Source organism: Danio rerio, chromosome 5 (genome assembly GCF_049306965.1).
Source record: "Danio rerio strain Tuebingen ecotype United States chromosome 5, GRCz12tu, whole genome shotgun sequence".
Taxonomy (NCBI): Eukaryota; Metazoa; Chordata; class Actinopteri; order Cypriniformes; family Danionidae; genus Danio; species Danio rerio.
This window is the reverse complement of record NC_133180.1, coordinates 30,293,323-30,314,520: the sequence shown is the minus strand read 5'-3', so window position 1 is coordinate 30,314,520 and position 21,198 is coordinate 30,293,323. Positions and strand designations below refer to the sequence as shown.

At 35.5% G+C, this 21,198-nt stretch overlaps 2 protein-coding genes across 13 annotated transcripts in view; one reads left to right on the top strand and one right to left on the bottom strand.

Annotated features, from left to right (window-relative positions):
- Positions 1 to 17,903, bottom strand: part of ak8 (adenylate kinase 8) — a 40,619-nt gene extending 22,716 nt beyond the window's left edge. For 2 of the 11 annotated variants that reach the window (XR_012405917.1, XM_073950400.1), the window contains exons 1-9: positions 17,825 to 17,889; positions 16,729 to 16,822; positions 16,563 to 16,647; positions 15,688 to 15,737; positions 14,445 to 14,555; positions 11,938 to 12,006; positions 5,072 to 5,153; positions 4,836 to 4,907; positions 4,205 to 4,408 (exon numbers count right to left, since the gene is read on the bottom strand). Coding sequence is in view for 7 of the 11 variants with exons in the window: in XM_073950400.1 (XP_073806501.1) it covers positions 4,205 to 4,408; positions 4,836 to 4,907; positions 5,072 to 5,153; positions 11,938 to 12,006; positions 14,445 to 14,555; positions 15,688 to 15,737; positions 16,563 to 16,647; positions 16,729 to 16,812 (757 nt within the window). In the remaining 4 variants the exon portion in view is untranslated. 11 annotated transcript variants of the gene reach the window in all.
- A 58-nt stretch (positions 17,904 to 17,961) lies between these two features.
- spaca9 (sperm acrosome associated 9) lies at positions 17,962 to 20,720 on the top strand. 2 transcript variants are annotated; one of them, XM_073951068.1, is made up of 4 exons: positions 17,962 to 18,018; positions 18,285 to 18,447; positions 18,904 to 19,106; positions 19,297 to 20,720. In XM_073951068.1, the coding sequence occupies exons 1-4, from the start codon at positions 17,984 to 17,986 to the stop codon at positions 19,610 to 19,612; spliced, it is 717 nt and encodes a 238-aa protein (XP_073807169.1). In that variant the 5' UTR covers positions 17,962 to 17,983; the 3' UTR covers positions 19,613 to 20,720.
- The last annotated feature ends 478 nt before the right edge of the window (positions 20,721 to 21,198 follow it).

The window sequence follows — 21,198 nt, the reverse complement described above, 5'->3', positions numbered from 1 at the left end:
AATATGCATTGTTCTTATAAAAAAAGTGGTAGGAATTTCACAAAATGCTGCTAACCTGCCCAACGCTCCAGTCAAAGTGATGTATGCAAAGAGCAGTTTAAATATTCACCGCCTAGCTCTACCTCACAACTAAAGGAAGGGAAGTGACAAAATTATTTTGTCAAGTTGAGCGATATAATATTTAGACAGGTTGGATTCAGATGGTTTTAATGTAATTGGCGAGGACCGCTCATCCCTGCCCAGGTTCTCATGGGATAGTCTGTGCCTGCAGAGCTGCCTGAGGCAACCTCCTCGACTGGCAGAGAGCCTGACAAGCGGGTCAATCACTGCCTCTGAATGCAGCCGCCGCACTGCTGACCTCCGACCAACAGGGGCAGCAGATCCCACATCAGCACAATATCTTATATTAGAAGAAATGCTTGAAAAGCTGCAAATGCAACTGAGCCTTCTAATAAGCCTTGCCTGCCCACATTGTAAGAGATACGGTTTATGTTCTTGATTCAGGATACTTGAATAAATTAGCTACATTCATTCATTTTCCTTTAGGTTTAGTCCCTTTATTAATCTGGGGTCGCCACAGCGGTATGAACTGCCTAAATTAGCTACCAATAGAATATAATACCAAGATCAATTTGTTTCCTCATAGAGTCTGTGATAATAGACTGCTTAACAAGAAGATTTAAGGGGATAGTTCAACCGAAAATGTAAAAAATTCTGTCATTTACTCAATGGACCCTTTTTACAAGACTGTTATGACGTGTTTAATGGTCATCATAATCTTAAATCATTGAAAAAAGGATCTATTCATTGTTGACCTTTGATGAAGACACACAGTAGTGCTTTACAGCTATGTTTAATCAATAACTTATTTTATAGTTATTAATGTCATACATGATGAAATAGCTTGGGTGCTTCTTTTTTCCCAAATTCAGAAGAGTTAACTTATTTACACGACCATTCCAGTTTTACAGTATAGTCAAATCTAAACAAAATTAGATACAGTAGGACTTTTAGAAAGGAAAAAAAATAGAAATAGACAGCCAATAATTTACTGTAGATGAATGAATAATATGCAATCATGTAACGCATATAATTTAAAAAATATTTTAATTGCTATAGGTAAAATACGTATAATTTTAATTATATAATATTTTTTTTCCTTAAAAAAGTGCTATATTTTGCTGATTAACATGCATTGTCCTTATTGTTTCGAAGAATGTTTAAATCCAGAAAAAAAAGACATTTTAACACTGTAAAACCCAATAATTTAAGGTAACTTAAACCATTTGAAGAAATAGATTGCAACAAATCAATTAAGTTCAAAAAGTTATCTTAATGAGTACTGTGAACTTAATCAATTCGAGTAAATGAAGCAATTTGAGCGAAGTAAAACCCAATAAATGAAGAGAACTCAAACCAACTAAGTACTGTAAAACCCAAAAAGTTGAGGCAGCTCAAACCTTTTGAGGAAACCAATTGCTCCAAACCATTTGAGTTAAAGACTAATCTATTTAAGTGCTGTGAACTTACTCCATTTAAGTTGAAGTAATGAGGTATTTAATTAACTCATTACCTTCAACACTGAGTTCAAAACTCTCAGTAAATTTGGAGTAACTACACTCATTTCATTTAATAAAGTTGACTGTTTTACAGTGTGTCCTGCGTCACCACGCTAATGACGTCAGACACCCTGGATTTACGGTTGGGTTTTATAGAAAACAGGTAAACACCAAAGTCAGACTGCACACAGCAGCATTATAACAGAACTATAAAATGTTTTTAGTATGATGAAACAGCGCTGCTTCTTCCCCACACAATAACAACCAGACGTGGTCAACTGTAACATAATTAAAGCTACGCTGCTTTGCTGCTGAAGTTGCGTCATGCTCATTTTTTATTAGCAATTGCTTCAGTGGTGTCATTTCTTTCACCGGTTTTCAGATCCATACTATCAGAATAATATGTTTTGAATACTTTATCTCATCCATGAACATAATTTCTGATGAGTTCCGTAGAATGCAATGAAGATGACAACTCCCATGATTACACGCCCAGTCACAGCATAATCAAACTACATCAATGTTTGCTGTGTATATGAGAAAATGACTGTGCCTTTAATTTCTTTAATACATTTAAGTTTACAGAGCACATGAAGAGTTCCGATGCAAAAGCCAAAATGTAATAATGACATTGAGTAAATGCTTTAGGCACGTAGTACACCATCAACAAATACATTTGCTTCTAATCATCGAAATTGTCAGCACATTCAAAAATAACAGTTTGTTGGCAAAAGCCGCTAAATGCAACTTGCCTTTGATAGCAAAAGCCGCTATATCCCAAGAACCAATCAGAAGACGCAAATCGAATCATATGTTTTCAATGTAGCAGAGCTTTGATGAGGACACAGTTTTATTCCCCTTACGATTTCGATTTTAAAAGATGAAGTTTGATGAACTGGATGAGCCTGACTGTCAGTGAATGACAAATAAAAACATGCCTTACCTCAATACTCTTTTAAAGAAAAAGAAAACAGTGTACAGCCGGTAGTGTAGCACGCATTCATAATTTTTTTTTTTGCGCAGCAACGCTACTTTGAATGAGTCTGATTTACTATGCATTAAACGGCAACTGTGCTTCATAAAAGACAGAGTTAGGATGCCGTTCTTTTATCCCACATAGATGCTTTGAGGATAAACAAGAGACCAAGAACTTAAGTATGGTGAGAATGAATGGATGACAGCTTCTAAAATTGTCTGAGAGACATCCCTTTTGTCCTAGTAGGCCTACCTTGTGTTTTATTTGCTAATTTAAGCTATTTTTAAAAAGATAAAAAAAATGTTTAAAACTTTACATTATTTAAATTACTTCATAATACCTATAAGTCTGATAAGCTGTTTATATTAATGGACTATGCACAGATATTGATGTTTCACAATGTTTTTACACAACATTATTTGAATCTAACAAGCTTAGTTTACAATGTTTGCAATGTTTACATTGTTCTACTTACATTAAATCTAAATCCCAAATATCGGAAATGACAACAGATTGTTAAGATTTAATTATTGTCAGTTATAATGTCATTGATTAATGCACTTACTTGACAGATTTCAATCATTCATTTTCCTTCTGCTTTGTCCCTGGTTTATCAGGGGTTACCACAGCGGAATGAACCGCAACTTACTTGACAGATTTATATATTTTTAATTTTACGTGTTTTATGTTTGGTAAAATAATTTATAATTGCAACTTTTAGTAGATTTTCAACTCTTGTCTCAATAGGTGGATTTAGAGTTTTTTGCAAAAAAAAAAGCAATGGCGGATTTAGCCAATCTAACTTATTCAATTCACTTATAGGTGACACAGAGGCACGGTAGGTAGTGCTGTCGCCTCACAGCAAGAAGGTCCCTGGTTTGAGCTGGGCTGGGTCTTTGGACTTGTGGGGGAAACCGGAGCACTCGGAGGAAACCCACGGCAACACAGGAAGAACATGCTAACTCCACACAGAAATGCCAACTTGCCCCACTGGGATTTGAACTGGTGACATTCTTGCTGTGAAGCAACAGTGCTAGCCACTGAGCCACCGCGCCGCTCAGTTTGATTACCACATTTTAAATGTGCTTTCAAAAGATCTTAAACAATTCCCAAAGTTTCTAGTTTTTAATGATCACATAACTTGCTCACAACAGTATCACTTTAATTCATATACAGTGCTCAGCATAATTGAGTACACCCCATTTTGAAAATTATTTTTTATCTATTTCTCAGTGAATATAGGTAATGTATTTTGGTGCATTTAAACAAAACAGGTTTATTAAACAGATTAATTAATAAAGTTAATATTTTTGTCACCAAACGTGTTTAGAAATTGAAAGATAATACAATTAAATTCAAGCAAAATGTTGCAAAAAAAATTACAACCTACAAAATTTTAGCTAAATGTTTAAATTTTTTTTACTCTTTTTAAAATTTGTATTGAATTTTTTTTATAACATATAAATTTGGTTGTACTAGTTTTTGGACCGTTATTGTAAGTTATTTTGTTAGATAAGCTCCAGATTTGGCATCACTCCTGTCTAATCTAATGTATATGAACAAATATAATATTGTATAGCTTCCTATTAAAAAAAATAATTTAAAAAAGAGATTTGTAAGGGGTCTACTTATGCTGAGCACTGTAGATGCTACATGTACCAGTGTTTACCTTGTGAAAATACATCTACATGAGGCTGGTCAGCATTGATGATCTTCAGGCAGTTGTGGTAGGTGCGCTTCAGAGCGTGAGCTTCTGTGTGGTATTTCTGCAGCTTTTGGCTCATAACTTGAACTGGCATAAGAGTCCTGGGTGTTTCTAAACGCTGTGCAACCTCTTCACTCTCAGGCCACATGAAGGTGACATGATATACATCTGAAACAATGAAAAGAATCATGTGGGTAAGGTCATCACATAAGTTTTATACACCAGAGTTTATGTGCTGAGCTGGATATATTGTGTGTAAAAGAACTTCTTGGTAGCATTTGTTCTGACAGCGAATGTCCTAAAAGAGGCTCATAAACAGAGATCATAAATAAACAAAAGGGAAAGTGGCAATTATGTGGAAATGGCGAATCCGCACCATCGCAAATCTGCAGGGAGCTCTGGCTTTTGTTCATTACAGCTGGGCTTTCCGAAACCCTGAGGACACGCAGGGCCCGATTGGGATTCAGCAAACAGGTTGAGCGCTGTCAAGGTCCACACATAATGAAATGCATTCTAACAAGGGTGCGTGTTGGCTGCCTGTCTCTCAGTCTCACTCTCTGAACTAAGAAAAGTGTAATGATCATACAGACATTACCTCCTGTGACAGGGTCTATCCTCTTGCCTGAGCTCCTTTCAATCAGGACGACATCAGGAGCTTCCAGCATCACTGTGAGGAAAGAGTTAAAAGTAAGCGCTAGAGTTTGACACGTCCTCCGGGGACTTCTATTGAGTCCGAGAGGGATATTTGGCCGGTCTCATTATCGAGTCCTGACTCAAACCTCTTGTTTTTCAGTTGGGAACAGCAAAGTGTTTGGACAACATGCCACTAACCAACGTGATCTGGGGTGATGCCTGCTTCTTGTAGACATAGCGCCTCGTCTTGCGTCTTGGGAATGGCTTCCAAAACCCAGCCCTGGAAATACAATGCATGTTATGCACACTAGAGAAAGAACAAACAATCTGCTTTAAACAATAATCCAACTCTCTGGTGACACTGAGTCCGACTCTGCTGGTGACAGACAATGCTGACATCTTCTGCTAATAACACAGCTGAAAGCCTCCGTTTCGTATTAAATAAACACACCCACACATACGCACGCGCTCGATTCAACTGTTTACATTTCTATAAATGCACTTGCCTTTCCCTACGGTCAGCTATTGGGCCTAAAATGTTGCTTAAAATTGTTTTCATATAAGCAAAACAATATCCAGGCTGGAAAGAATACTTTAAAAAACAGTAATAGGCTTTGAATGAATAATTTTGTATGAATAATTCATATAAATTGCTGCCCTGTACCAGTCTAAATAATGAATGTATAAATTGTTGTATGAATAAGGAGAAAACTGGCCCATATGGGGTCTCATGCAGGGAGGCAAATGGAGGGTTAAATCCATAAAAACCTTGAAAATGTGCCTAATTCTCCAGCTCCTCTCCACACTTCTCACTTAGCAATAAAAATAACATAAGAAGAAAGGAACCCACATGCATATCATTCATTAGCTACAAATCCATAAAAAAAATCCTCCTCTCTAATAGTCTCCTAAATCCCAAGGCTTGCTGTGCAATGGTGCGGTAAAATAAAGAACAGTCAAAGAAACCATCTCCCAAAAGTGCTTGTTAGGGGCCAACTTATTACTGCAGCGAATAATCTTAAAATAAATAAATATATGCAACAAACATTTATAGATCTAAGTATTATCAGAGGAGCTGTGGGTTTTTGCTGCCGAGTTTCGAGTGTCTGTTTGATATCAGCCTTTGTTTTTTCAGGCTTTGATCTTTAACGGCAAACCTATCCTTTGCTTCACCTGATCTCAGCGCGCAAGTTTCCTCCCACTTACTTTCCCATTAAGCATTTGATTGCCTCTGTGGCTGGGAAGCCCATGAGCAAGGCCTGACTCACAGATTGCTTGAAAGGCCTATATAGCCTACACAATTTTACTGGCATAAATATATAGGAAAATAGAGCAAACTGGCAGAATAGTGGGGGTTTCTGGCTGGTTTATTAATGTGTAGTGTTTATAAGTAGATGAAATCATATTCAATACAGAGCACACAGAAATCAGGTAAAGGGCAGATCCTACAAGGTGCTTGATTGTGATTGGCTTGGCGTTAAGATCCCATGACCAGTTTCTTTTGTCCATCCCTTGGTCTCGCTGCAAATAAAAAGGTGATCAGGCTTTCTGTGTTGCGGCCCCAAGGCTCTGGAATAGTCTCCCTCTGAACATCAGAATTTCTCCTTCATTGGATGCTTTTAAATCAAATTTAAAGACTCATTTTTACTCTCTTGCCTTCAAGTGATGCATGCATTTTATTTCTTATTTTAGTTTTAGTATTTTATTCTATTGTAAAGCACTTTGGATCAACTACTATTGTGTAAAATTGTGCTCTATAAATAATTTTGTCTTGCCTATAATTGTATCTAGCGCCTGCATTTATAAATGTGCAACTATAAAGTAGTTCCAGTCTGGTCTTTACTGCATTGTGGAAGAAATAACTGAAGAAAGGCCATTGAAAATAATACTCCACATCATCTAAAGTGCAAAGCAGAAAATGCTATATATTACATTACTATATATTATATTACTATAAATTTAGACATACAACTTGGCTCTACTGTCTAATCCATTTAGGCATGTGGCCATGGTCAAGACGATCTGCTGCAGTTAAAACCAGAATGGAACCATCAGAATGGAAAAGTTGATTTAAGTGACTTTGAACGTGGCATGGCTGTTGGTGCCAGACGGGCTAATCTGTGTATTTCAGAAAGTGCAGATCTACTGGGATTGTCACGTACAACCATCTCTATGGTTTACAGAGAATGGGCAAAAAAAGAGAAAATATCCAGTGACCGACAGTTCTGTGGGCACAAATGCCTTGTTGATGCCAGAGGTCAGAGAAGAATAGTCAGACTGGTTCGAGCTGATAGAAAGGCAAAAGTAACTCAAACAACCACTTGTTACAACCGAGCTATGCAGAAAAGCATCTCTGAACACACGTCAAAACTTGAGGCGGATAGGCTACAGCAGCAGAAAACCACACCGGGTGACACTTGTGTCAGCTAAGAACAGGAAACTGAGGTTACAATTCGCACAAAACTGGACAATAGTAGATTGGTAATACGTTTCCTGGTCTTATGAATCTTGATTTCTGCTGCCACATTCGAATAGTAGGGTCAGAGTTTGCCGTCATCAACATTAAAGCATGGATCCATCCTGCCTTGTATCAACGATTCAGGCTGGTGGTGGTGGTGGTGTAATGGTGTGCGCTTTATTTTCTTGGCACACTTTAGGTCCATTAGTACTAAATGATCATCGTGTCAAGCCACAGCCTATCTGAGCATTGTTTCTGACCATGTGCATCCCTTTATGACCACAGTGTACCCATCTTCTGATGGCTACTTTCAGCATGATAACACGCCATGTCATTAAGCGTGAATCATCTCAGACTGGTTTCTTCAACATGACAATGAGTTCACTGTACTCAAATGGCCTCCACAGTCACCAGATTTCAATTCAAAAGAGCATCTTTGGGATGTGGTGAAACGGGAGATTTGCATCATGGATGTGCAGCCGACAAATCTGCTGCAACTGCGTGATGATATCATGTCAATATGGACCAAAATCTCTGAGAAATATTTTGAGTACCTTGTTGAATCTATGCCACAAAGGATTAAGGCAGTTCTGAAGGCAAAACAACATCCAACCTAATAAAGTGTCCGGTCGGTGAGTGTGTGTGTGTATATATAATCATTTATGATTATGATTATATTCTGACGAATGTATTTGTTACGATTTATCGATTTTGTTGTTCTGTTCTGTTACATTTATCAGTATCAGGTTAATAAAATTCCCAGTGATGAGTTGCGGCTGAAAGGTCATCCAAAATATGCTGAATTAGGTGGTTCATTCTGTTGTGGCGACCCCTGTTTAATAAATGAACTAAGGGACTAAAAGAAATGAATGAATGAATGTAGTTAATAACACTGCTTTTCTTAAAGCAGCTTTACTTACAGTTTTGTGATTAGTAAACATGCTTTTTTAAGACAGTATACTGTATGCAGTAAACAATATAAGTGTAATAACAGGTTGCGGAATGTAAAAAATAATGTAGCACATCCAAAATATTACAACTTTAGAATTTTGTAATACGATCCATCGTCAGTTTTTCGTTATGTAGCCATCTATATAAAAGCAAAGGTATATAAAAAGAGACTTAGGTAGAGTCTAAACTTCTTTCAGTCAAACTACAGTGCATACACACACACACACACAGTCTCTGCATACATACATTTCAACACAGAGCCCCACTGCGACTTGCTCCATTCCGTTTCATCCCCACATCAAAAGGGGCCATGGTGCAGTAGCAGTGGGCTCAGACAGAGACCCCAGGACTGGAACATCTGCAGTGAGGCCAGTTATCACAGGAGGGACATGCGTGGAGCAGATGTCACCAGCCAGCCCAACAGCAGGCAAAGCAGGGGAGCAGAAGAGTCGCCCCGACATGTCACTCACACACCCCAACATACAGCTCCCCCACACAATACACAGACACACAATATGGCAGCATGAGCGGCTGCAAAATACTCCACTTGACTTAAACAATTAGATCTCAATTAGCTAGTTAAATTAATTTTGCTTTAGTTTATATATACGATACAATATTTATCAAAGGAATAGCCCTGACTTTAAATCACAAAAAAAATAAAATCATAATAATATTTTTAGATGACATTTGAAAGAAATTTCATAAACTGTTAAAGAATAAAACAAATATTCACAATATTATCAAATGCATACCTAGTGATTGCATCCAGCACATTTAGAGAAACAGAAAACCGAGAATGTGGTCTCCTATTTTCATAAACCAATGCAGAGTATATACAGGAATCAGAGAGTGAAATTCAATACCTTTTAAGACTCTTTCCATCCATTTTTATACCTTATAACCACTTTAAATTTCAATTGGAAACACTGACGAGATTTTAAATTAAAGTATATTTACTAAATATTAATGTAAGAAACTAATCCAACACTAAAGCATTATTCATATACTGAATAAAAGTTGAATTAATCTAGCTAATTCAGCAGGTTGGTGCCTATAGAAATGCAGAAATAATGGCATTGCCTTGGTTACAGCAGTAAACAAAGCAGCATGATGTCAAATCAAGTATGATTTTATTGATTTCATAAACTACACAGCATCCTGATATTCGCAGATTTAATTCAGGCAAACTGTAGCATACAACCATACATTGCATAATCAAAAATGATGTCGAATTTAATACCTTGCAAAACAGCATTTAAGACTTTATAATACTATTAAGGGCCTTAAATTTATCTACATTGATTAATCAACTTTTAATACATTTTAAGACCACGCGGAACGCCTGTAATATAATAATAATAAAAATAATAATAGGTGACATGGTGGCTCAATGGTTAGCACTGTCACCTGATAAGGTCGCTGGTTCGAGTCTAGGCAGAGTCAGTTGACATTTCTGTGTGAAGTTTGCGTGTTCCCCTCGTGGGTTTCCTCTGGGTGCTTCAATTTCCCCCAGTCCAAAGACATGCGCTGTAGGTGAATTGAATAAACTAAATTGGCTGTAGTGTATGAGTGTGTCTAAGTGTGTATAGTTGTTTTCTAGTATTGGGTTGCAGCTGGAAGGGCATCCTATAAGTTGGCGGTTCATTCCGCAGTGGTGATCCCTGATGAATAAAGGGACTAAGCCGAAGGAAAATGAATGAACAAAAAATATAACAATATTTTTATATGACGTTTGGAAACAAATGTCATCAGACTGTTATAGAATAAAACAAATATAATTCAACGCATACCTAGTGATCGAGAATGTGGTCTCCTATTTGTTAAAACTAATATAAAAAATAATAATATGCAAAGCAATGCAATTAAATCAACCTCAGAAAATGTTTACTGTATATTACAATTCATGAGTTATATATTGAATCTATATCTATCTACATCTATCAATATTTAAATATTGATATATGTTTATATAAAAGTGAAAAAAGAATTAATCATGTCGCAAAATATTTCTGTAACAAATAAACTGTGGAAAAAATGTCACGGCTTTCACAAGGATATTCTAAAGGTTTTAAAATCCCAAACTTTTGAAGGAAGTGTACAATTTTTTACTAATGAAATCCTATCATGTTAAAACAACTAAAGTATTATCTGCATTGTTTACATTCAAAAAGTTTGAACATATCATTTCAATTGCCAGCTCTCTTTTAGATGTCTCCTTTCTCCCTCAAAATAGAATTACAGACAGTATGCAAATTCAAACAGCATAACTTTATTTGGAAGCCTCATTAGGGATCGGGATGACTGTGACACGCGCCCCATGATCTTTCTTTCTTTCCTTCCTTCCATCCTTCCTTCTTTTTTTCTTCTCTTTTACTTAAAGGTCCATCTTTTTTTTCAGAGGACTGAGAGGCGCTCATTAAATTGACATTTTGCTTTAAATCATATTCATTACCTATGCTCCCTCTCTTCATTTTCCACAAGAGTACAAGTCTAAAGTTTTACAAACAGTGGCCTCATGAGAGAACGAGAGTGGGAATTAAGACAGCTTGAGAAGCGGTGACAGGCGGAGATGAACTAGATGACCTAGATTAGGCATGATTAACATTCATTGTTGCTTAATTTGGAAAAACAGGTAGACAAGCGCAGGCATCGGTGGCAAAGCAATTAAGCTTAGCTGTCTAGGCTCCGGTGCTGATGTGACGTGTCAATCATTCCCTTCTCTGGCCCATTAAAGCGCATGCGAAGCAAGAGACCGTGAGATGAAGGCTCCTCATGGTGAGCCAGAGATGCTTTGTCAGGTGTCTAAATCTACAGAGGAAAAACTCTACCTCAATCCTCTGCTCTTATGCAGATCAGTCGGGGAGGGAAATAATTAAATAACCCGATAAATACTATCAGACAGTTTGCCTGAAGGGATAAACATCCATTACCAGATTCAAAGCAGTCGCTAATCACAAACTACTGAGATTAAAAGGTGAAAGTTAAAGGATGGCGAGCGGAAAAGAAAAAAAAGTTTTCTCGGCTGAGTAAAGCTCCATTTGCGGAGTTTAGCGAGGAAAAAAGAAGATGCCGTTTGGTGTTGAACGATTTACATATTCCTCTGTTGCGGCCCAAATGAAGAAACTGACACTTCAGAGGAAGACGCGATCAGGGAGAGCGTGATTGATTGTGTGATTTGATGGAGAGATGAGAGGAGGAATCAAAAGGTGCGAGATCTGAGAACGGACACCTCAGCGGTGAGGCTCTTAAGTGGCATTAGTACTGAGATCACATGTAACTGGCAGCCGGTGAGGGGCCCGCTGGCGATGAAAGCTTTTCTCACCAGCAGTCTTGCTTTCACTGAGACCCGGCTCAGCAGTCCTCAAGGGAGGCGGAGAAACACACGTCTAATTATTTATCATAGAGGGTTGAGAGTAAATAAAGAATAGAATAATGGCAAATTATGTGGGCATCACACTCGTAGAAATATGAGCAGTTCAAAACGAGGAGGTCGCGTGGAAGGTCAGGATGAAAATATGTTGATTGTTAAACAGATTGCTTCACTTTCTTTCATGTTTTAGACAGGATGGGAAAAAAACTCCTTAGTCTTTTGGTTTGTTAGTTAGTTAATTACAAAAGAAATGAAATTATAATTAAAAAAGCGAGGCCTTACCCACTGAACACAGTCAGGTTTTGATAGACGTTGTTGAATCAGTTGGATCCAGAGGTCTTTGGGGACATTCTATTAGAAAACAAGAAATTATGAAAAGTAAATGTTTTAATTAAAGTCAATCAATAAAACTTTTTTAAATAATACACAACAAAATTGATAATTTATTAAAAAAAATTAAATCCTGCTTAATTTATAATGAAGCAAAATATTCATTTTCTTTTTGACTTAGTCCCTTTATTAATCTGGGATCGCCACAGTGGAATGAACCGCCAACTTATCTAGCATATGTTTTTATGCAGCGGATGCCCTTCCAGCTGCAACCCATCTCTGGGAAACATCCATACACACTCATTCATACACATACACTAAGGACAATTTAGCCTACCCAATTTACCTGTACCACATGTCTTTGGACTGTGAGGGAAACCGGAGCTCCCGGAGAAACCCACGCGAATGCAGGGAGAACATGCAAACTCCACACAGAAATGTCAACTGACCCAGCCGAGGCTCGAACCAGCGACCTTCTTGCTGTGAGGCGACAGGTCTACCTACTGCGCCAGTGTGTCGCCGCAAAACAAATATGCTCTGAAACTGAACAGTATTTTTTCAGTAGGAAATAAGTTAGTTGATCCAATGTTTTATAGATGGAGAGTGAGATGATTTCAGTTAATTAAAATTCCTTTTTTTTCCCCATTCGTTCTAGGAAGAAATGTAAAGTATTTCTATGATGAGATGTATCTAATAGTTTGGTGTCCCTTAAAATCCAGATTCTAGAATCCTCCTAATATCCAGATTCTAGGATCATAACTGAGTTGCATATCTGTAACTTTTGATGATATGTCAATCATATATCATAAATCAGATCATAAATCCAACAACAATTTTTTTTGGACACAAAAAAAACGGCATTATTTAAATATATGGCAATATTACTGCAACACCAGTGAAGTACTACAATACAACCAACTGCAGTACATCTACTGCAATACAACTGATGTACTCCAACAGTACAACTGCAGTATACTGCAATAGTACTAAAGTACTACAACTAATATAATGCAGTATACAACTGAAGTACTTCTACAATATAACTGCAATTACTACTTTTCCTGGTCGATGGACAATGGTTTCCAATCTAGGCTTCAGTACTTAAGTTGTATTGCTGAATTACTACCACGATATATTATATTGCACTTTTCAGAAGTATAACTAACTATAAAATACATCTACAATCATCTGCTTTACAGCAATAAATAATAAAACTAAAGTGCACTTTTAATTCTTATGTACCTAAGTGCAATAAACTATATAACATATCACTATATTGCCCCTCTGAGATTTTTTAATGTAACTTCAGTTGTACTGCAGATTTTACTGCTGTTGAACTTTATAGCAATGTAGTTGAACTGTGTTTATATCTGAGTATACTGCAATTTTGCAGTTGCATTAAATTTTGCCACAGTTCTCCTTGTATATAGGCTACTGCTGTTGTACTGTTTTGTTCACTGCAGTTATTTTTATTATTATTATTCATTTTTACAAATGAAATTCTAATTAAAAAATGTATAAAAAAAATCCTGAAATTCTAAAAAAAAGTACACAATATCCTTGGAAGATGTTGAAGAATAAACCCTGCGGTTTTACTTCAGTTTACTGCAGTTATTTTTTGTAAGGGATGTCGGATGCAATATATTATAACGTAAACTTTTTAAATCACTAGCCGAAGATTTACCAACATTAACAACAGGCCTAAATCACAGAAAGTGTTTTAGTCTAAATTACTCATCAGTAATGCAATTTGCAATCAACCTAACTAAATAAAACTTTATAAACTAATAAAAGATAGTCTAAAGACTATTTGTGTCGCTAACATTAACATCAGCTAAGGTGTATGTTCTCCAGCAAACTAAACTGTCCACTGGAAACAATCCAATTATCAATAAACAAATACATTCAAATACGGCGTTGAATCTCTAATTATTTATGACATCCTCTGCTGCTTTCATCTCCCTCTCCTTTGTGAATTTTGTGAAAAATGATAATAATTGGAATCTTTTGGATCGTTCTATTTTAAACTCAAGGCCATGGCGAGTTTAAGTGAGAGGATAATTAGAATAATTAAACCATTGGGAGACTCTTTTCCTAAGCACATCTCTCTCTTTTCTTCTAATTCAATTCAACTCTCCTGATTTATCGACTAACTAGCCCGCATTGCATTTGCATGATCAGACTTCAGACAAGATCAGTTCTATGTCTTTACAATACCACAGAGACTGCAATTACTGGCATCCAGAGAGTGGAGCAAATGCTGACAACATTACCTTTTCTACTTACAGTATACGTCTAAAATGAATATCATGATCAAGGCACTCCAGACTGCTTTCCTTGAAGATACTTCGCAATTCAATTGTAACATGTTGTACACAAAAATTTGCAATGCAGTCTACTTAAAAATCTATTGTGAATCTTATAGAAGTGTAAGTGTTTAAGACAATGTAAGACCTCACCTGTTTTTTGTCATAATAACTCTGTGCAGCCCTTGTCAGGTCACTGTCATCTTTTAAAATATCGCTAAAAGTTATATGGATAGCCTGTGTGTGCTCGCATAACTTTTTAGCCTGCAGTAAGACAAAAGAAGACAATGAGAAACAGCCTATAAAATGAAGTAAAATTACAGAAATTAAATAAAAATGAGGTAAAGTTGGTTTTATATTCGCACAATCATTCAGTGATAACTTGTGACACGCTCCCTATATTGTTTACCATGGTACTTTGAATATTCGGTCGGAAATAACATAAAAATATGACTTGAAAAAAACATTAGCACTGTGTATTTGACTGTGAACAATGTTGTACTTTGATCGTCATTGGCTGCTAATATGATTTCACTCTTTAGAATTTGCAAATAATTTTTTTCATTCATTTTCTTTTCAGCTTAGTCCCTTTATTAATCTGGGGTCGTCACTGTGGAATGAACTGCCAACTTATCCAGCATATGTTTTACGCAACGGATGCCCTTCCAGCTGCAACCTAGTCCCTTTATTAATCTGGGGTCGTCACTGTGGAATGAACTGCCAACTTATCCAGCATATGTTTTACGCAACGGATGCCCTTCCAGCTGCAACCTATCACTAAGAAACACTCTCATTCACACACAAAAACTACGGACAATTTAGCTTACCAATTCACCTGTTGTAGTAGCATACTGCCTGTCTTTGGATTTGTGGGAGAAAACGGGGCACCTGGAGGAAACCCACGTGAACACGGGGAGAACATGCAAACTCCACACAGAATTGCCAACTGACCCAGCCAAGGCTCAAACCTGTGACCTTCTTGCTGTGGGGTAAACGTACTTCCCACGGCGCCACCCACAAAGAGTTTTATTGTGAAATTATATTATTATGGAGAGTGTGAATTTGTGAATAAAAAACTAACTTTACCTCAGTAGAAATGAAAACATTAATGGTTTACAGAATTGATGCTAAACAATTAGCTGTATTGTAATGTGTAAGGTCTGATGTTGTAACTGTGATGATTATCTGATTAATATAAATCAATTTATCATTAAATTCCAAGACAGAACAATAAAATTACAGACTAAGAAACAAAAAAAATGCAGATTGTGTGCGTGTGTGTGCAACTACAATGCTAGATGTCACTTTAAAAGACAAACATTAATTATAAGCCTAGGAATTAACATTAGCTACTAAAAAAATTGAATTATGTTTTATTTAAAAATGATGCACTTACTACGGTTCTTTTCCCTGATACTGGAGGACCCAGTAATATGATTCTAGGAACTGAAACAGATATACATATATTTTAATCAATGAACCATCTCCAATAAACTATAGATGTAAGATGAAGACTCTTAAAGTACTTCTAGTCGATAACAAAAAAGCTAGCAGTAAGTTATATAATCAATAGTGTCTTTTTACCCGGAATTTTTTTGCTCCTTCAACTTCATTTTGTAAACTCGTCTTATTTGATATCATGTGCAACTACGCCATCTTGTGGTTATGACAGTATTACTATAAGAATGTGTTAGTAACCCAAATATTATCATCCTCAAGCGAGGGACCTAAAACTAGTGAGGGAGCTATTTTACATTTTACATCCTAAATGTAAATACACAAAGCGTAAAAGAGTCTTGAAACCTATTTGTAAAATAATTTGTTTCTATTACATCACATTATTGAATCTTTTAGTCATACTTTATTAATTAATATATTGGAATATTTAATTATTTTAATATTTAAAATAATTTTTAAATGTCCACTGGCAAAACATTTAGATTCATTACTGCATTTTTTATTATGGTGCAGTATTAGTTCAGTAATTCTCACACATATTTACTAATTTTGTTCTTTTTTTTATTTACTTTAATCACTGTATTACTTCAATAATCAGGTATTAATTGTCTTATGAGTATTATGATTTTTTACTAATTCAATAATTTTTTAATTATTCTTCTTTATTTGGACTTTTTATGCTTTTTAATGACCTCTAACATTTTCACTGACATCTCATGTGGCCCCCTGGTCGTTCCCAGACCACAGTTTGAATTCCTTTGTATTAAATAATAAACATTTCTAAGGATTCAGGCACAATTACACAAATCTTACCATCAACATTGTCCCTTTCCAGAAAGTTAATCAGGTATTGAATGGGATCATCTGGTTTGTCCACCATCAGATTTCTCACTAGTGTCTGCAAATTAATAATTCATTTAGACACTATTGTCTTGTAGATGATTAACTTTTTAAACATTGTATAGACAAATGTCTTTACCTGGATCAGGTGAAATATGTCATGTTTCTCTGCATAAATGACCATTTCAGGGGGGATTCTGAGGGGCCTTTCAGCTGAATCCATCACTGCAATGCTCCACGAGACACCGAGAGGTCAGCAAAGGAAGGCTAAAAATGTGTCTTGGTTTACAAAGAAATTAGCATTTTATGAGTTTATATGTATAAAAAGCAGAAAACAGTAAGGTAATCAGTAAAATATTTACTACTAAAATATTTACTACTTTTTAAATTAATTTGTTGAAACTGGTTGCCTATGTTCTGAGTAAAACTTAAAAAAAGATACTAGATGAACTCTGGTAACTTACCTAATGAAAAAGTGATGAGCACATTTTAAAAGAACTACTTATTCATTAGATATTAGTTATTATTTATTAGATACTATTACACTCAATCATTAGATATTATATATATATATATATATATATATATATATATATATATATATATATATATATATATATATATATATATATATATATATATATATATATAAAAAGTGGTTGGATGATAATGAAAATTAGCATTGGCACAATCCTCATATTTCATGGATAAACAAAACAATTTTCTTAAAAATTCAACAAGAGCACATCATAACAATAAAATATAGACCCTAATAAGCAAATTGAAATAGGTTTTGTTATTTTGGTCAAAAGTTTATTTTTTCATGATAAGGTTGACATTTTCATGGAATTGCTCATATATATATATATATATATATATATATATATATATATATATATATATATATATATATATATATATATATATATATATATATATATATATGAGCCTATACTATGTATCTAATACATAAATACTGGTATGTACCGAACATGTTCTAGTATAAAGTATATAATGTTAGTTTCTTTTAAGATGTGCTCAGTAAGTAACGTATTTTTTCAGGTATTGTAACGTTACCAAAGTTTATTTTTTATGTAAGTTAGGCTAATAGTTTACTTAGCTTTGCTCCCTCACAAAAGGGGAATTTACGCAAACGATGCGTTTATTTGATTAAAAATAGCATAATGTGGTTATCTGTTCAAAGGAAAATGAAGAACAAAAATATATAAAGTTACCTTGAAATGTAGGCTAACGTTAGCTGTGGCTAGTTTGTTTTGCGTTCTCACTGCAGCTGTTGCTGTCGTTGCCCTTGGTAACATGTGTAGCTGATGAGCAGATCACATTCAGCACCAACAGAGGGAGTGCGAGCTTCAACTCTAGTTGCTACGCAACATATGCGAAACAGAAAAAGAAGACACCGATTGTACAGGTATTTGATATGCTTCAGTATTAATACAGGTAAGTTCGAATAACGTACATGTGAATATTTGACAAATTGAAGACACAATTGGGCTAAAGTTACATTCCGTGAAAAAGCCCGCTCTTTAGTTTTACAACAAAGTTTTTTTTTAAGTTTTAGCCGTAGTAGAATATCCTTAAGGTAATTACATTAACGTTAACGTTACTCCTATTTATGAACAGTACTTCGTTTATTCTGTATATTAATACTACTGTAACGTTATTCATCTTCAACAGGTTGAGCAATTTAACCGAGATGGCTGATGTCAGACAGCAGCTACTTTCCCTCGAGCAGAAATATAAACGTTTCAAACAACAACAGTTTATATTTATAAATGCTCTGGAGCGCTCAAGAGAACATGCAAGGGACAGAACAGAGCCTGTCTCCACCATAAAACAGGTCATTATGATTTATTAACAGTTTTATAAAGTCATACAGTTCCCACGGCACCCAGTAAAGCTGTGATTATTGAAAAATGGGAGTAATCAAAGCGAACTGTTGTTAATTGTAAGAATGGCATGTTAATATTTTAAGCATAATTTATTATCATGTTAACCTGGTGGAAATTAAACTGCAAATATTTTCAAGTAACAACCCACTATTTTATTGTTGGTTGCAGTAACTATGCATACTTTTAAAGACACTGAAATTTTATTCATTAGTTCATTTTTGAATTTGTAAAGAATTGATTATTAAAATCTGTTTTTAATTTTTTTTTTAAACAAATCTTACAGCAAACTTGTGTAATTATAATCGGTAGTGTATATATTATTGGTTCAATACTGTTAAATAATATGTATTGCATGTATCAATAATGTAAAATTTAAACAAATAAAAAACATTGTTTTTCCGCAGGTCCAAAAGTACATGAATCACCATTGCAGCAATTCAACTGACAGGAGCATCTTTTTACTCTTTCTGGAAATTATTTCTGATCTTGGAGGTGTTTTAAAACAACTGGAGTCCTCAGTGTCCAGCAGAAACACTTCATGTGAGGGATTGGAGACCTGCAAAGAGCTCCTGAACCCCAGCAGCAACATCAGTCAGCAAAGGGCACAGTTAAGTAAAAGTAAAATTACACTACTTCTTACATAAATATAAACAATTGCTGTCTGAATGATTAACCTTCAGAATTTAACCCACTTTAAGGATGCGGGAGTCTCATTAAATAAAATCAGATGGTAACATAATGCTCAAGGCTCCCAAGAATCATTGCTTATTATTTGACTTAATCCCCTTTCTTTACAGCTATCCACACAATGTGATCAACCGGCTGAGCTGTGATGAAGCAAGAAATTTCTATGGTGGGATTGTGAGCATTATTCCACTGACTTTGGACCTTCTCGCTGCCTACATCAGAGGAAGTGCAAAACGTCTAAGTTCAGCATCTACAGTAACACCTAATCAAACGTTGACAAAGAATGTTGTAACCGGGATCGATGCTAGCCTTGAAAAAGACACCAGTAAGCACCAGAGAAGTAAGTCCTCAGAGAAGAAAAAAGGATCTGGTGGTTGGCATGCAGGAAAACCAGCCTGGAAGCCACCCGGAAACACAAGGAGATAAAAAAACTGATATTTACAGATGTTTTGTTCTTAGTTCTCACACCAAGTATTATAAAATTCACAATGAGCTATATGCACAGCTAGTGTTGTAGGCATAGGCCGGTATAAGATTCTGATGGTATTATAACCTTGGGTATAAATATCACGGTTTCACGGTTTCAAAATTACTGCTCTCAAATCTATTTTTTTTACATGTCTGGGTAAAAAAAACATATCCTTTTTAACTTTTGTACACAATATATTTTAACTTAAGAAACATTTTTAAATATTTTGGAACAGTAAACATGTTAGGCTAATTCAAATGATTCAAATGATTTGACTTCTGCTGTTTTCATTAGTTTCAAAAACAGATTTTGTTTTCTTTTCTGCATGAGATTCTGCAGTCCTAAAAAAAAAAAAAAAAAGTAAAATTAAATCTTATTCATACCTTAGGAACAGTTTATCAGAATTTTGTCGGTTTTAAAACCTTGACTTTTCCAAACCACGTTATACCTTGAACACGGTTATCGTCCAATGCCTATAGTGTTGCCAATGATGAACTTCCGTTGAGAGCTATTTTCAATTCACTAATGTTCCTAATGTTGCATTGGTGTTGTAACTTAATTTAAATATAATCAGTTAAATAGATTTATGCATCCATTTGTTTGTTAAAGCATAAAAAGAGTTAAAAAGACTATTTAAATGCTGGCGCCATCAAAAGCCGCTGGCTAGCACAGAAATTCCAATAAAAATACTGGGGTAAAATTAATTTCCATATTTTAAAAGACATGGCGCGGAAAGATGTACATCTTGTTTGGTCCGATACCCACTTTTTAATCATATCTTCAGCCAGGCAAGTGAAGATTGCTGTTTTTTTTTTTTTTTTTTTTTAAGAAATCAGATCTTAAAAGTGGCGATTTTGTATGGGGTGACAATTTACCGGAAGCCCTGGGGCTGGCTAACTGAAATAAAAAGCCCATGTGCATATACCTCATTGCCATTATAAAATTGATGACAGCAACAAAATTATGCAAAACATATATTTTTTTATTTTTTTTGTTGATCATAGCAAGTAGGAGAACACAAATCTGTTTTCTCAACTTCAAAATAGAGTCCCTGGTTACCCGTTACACCCGTCACCGCCTGATTGTACCATAGTTAAGATAACTTTCCAAAACGACTTCAGGTGACAGACAGGTTTCCTACTTTTTTTTGTAAGGCATTACGTGAAACAACAAAATGTTTGAGAGGGATATTTGTATAAAAACAAAGTCTGAGTGAAAGGGAAACAAAGCACAAGCTGTACGATCACACTTATGGTAACCTGTGAGAAGAACAGTCTAGAAAGAAAAAAAACTGAAAGGATTTCCATAGATTTCAATTCTCAAAGCCATTTCCCCAGCTGGCAGTTCGAAGCCAAGATTTTATTTTCTTCGCAACAGCACTTCACATGTTTATCTACAGTATACTCTGAACTGAAAACAAACCCCTAGAGCAATGTTTTAGAAAGAGATGAGTATATTGCTCTGCTAGAGTTCAGCAATCTTAAGAAGGGCTGAATTAAAAAAGAAGTGCTTTCAGTTCAGCCAGCTGCAGCCCATTATCTGA

Bases quoted from the DNA above. Each gene is read 5' to 3' on its own strand.
- spaca9 (XM_073951068.1), top strand. From the start codon at position 17,984: ATGCGAAACAGAAAAAGAAGACACCGATTGTACAG. The intron at 18,019-18,284 runs GTATTTGATATG...CATCTTCAACAG, and splicing joins AGAAGACACCGATTGTACAG to GTTGAGCAATTTAACCGAGA. The intron at 18,448-18,903 runs GTCATTATGATT...GTTTTTCCGCAG, and splicing joins CTGTCTCCACCATAAAACAG to GTCCAAAAGTACATGAATCA.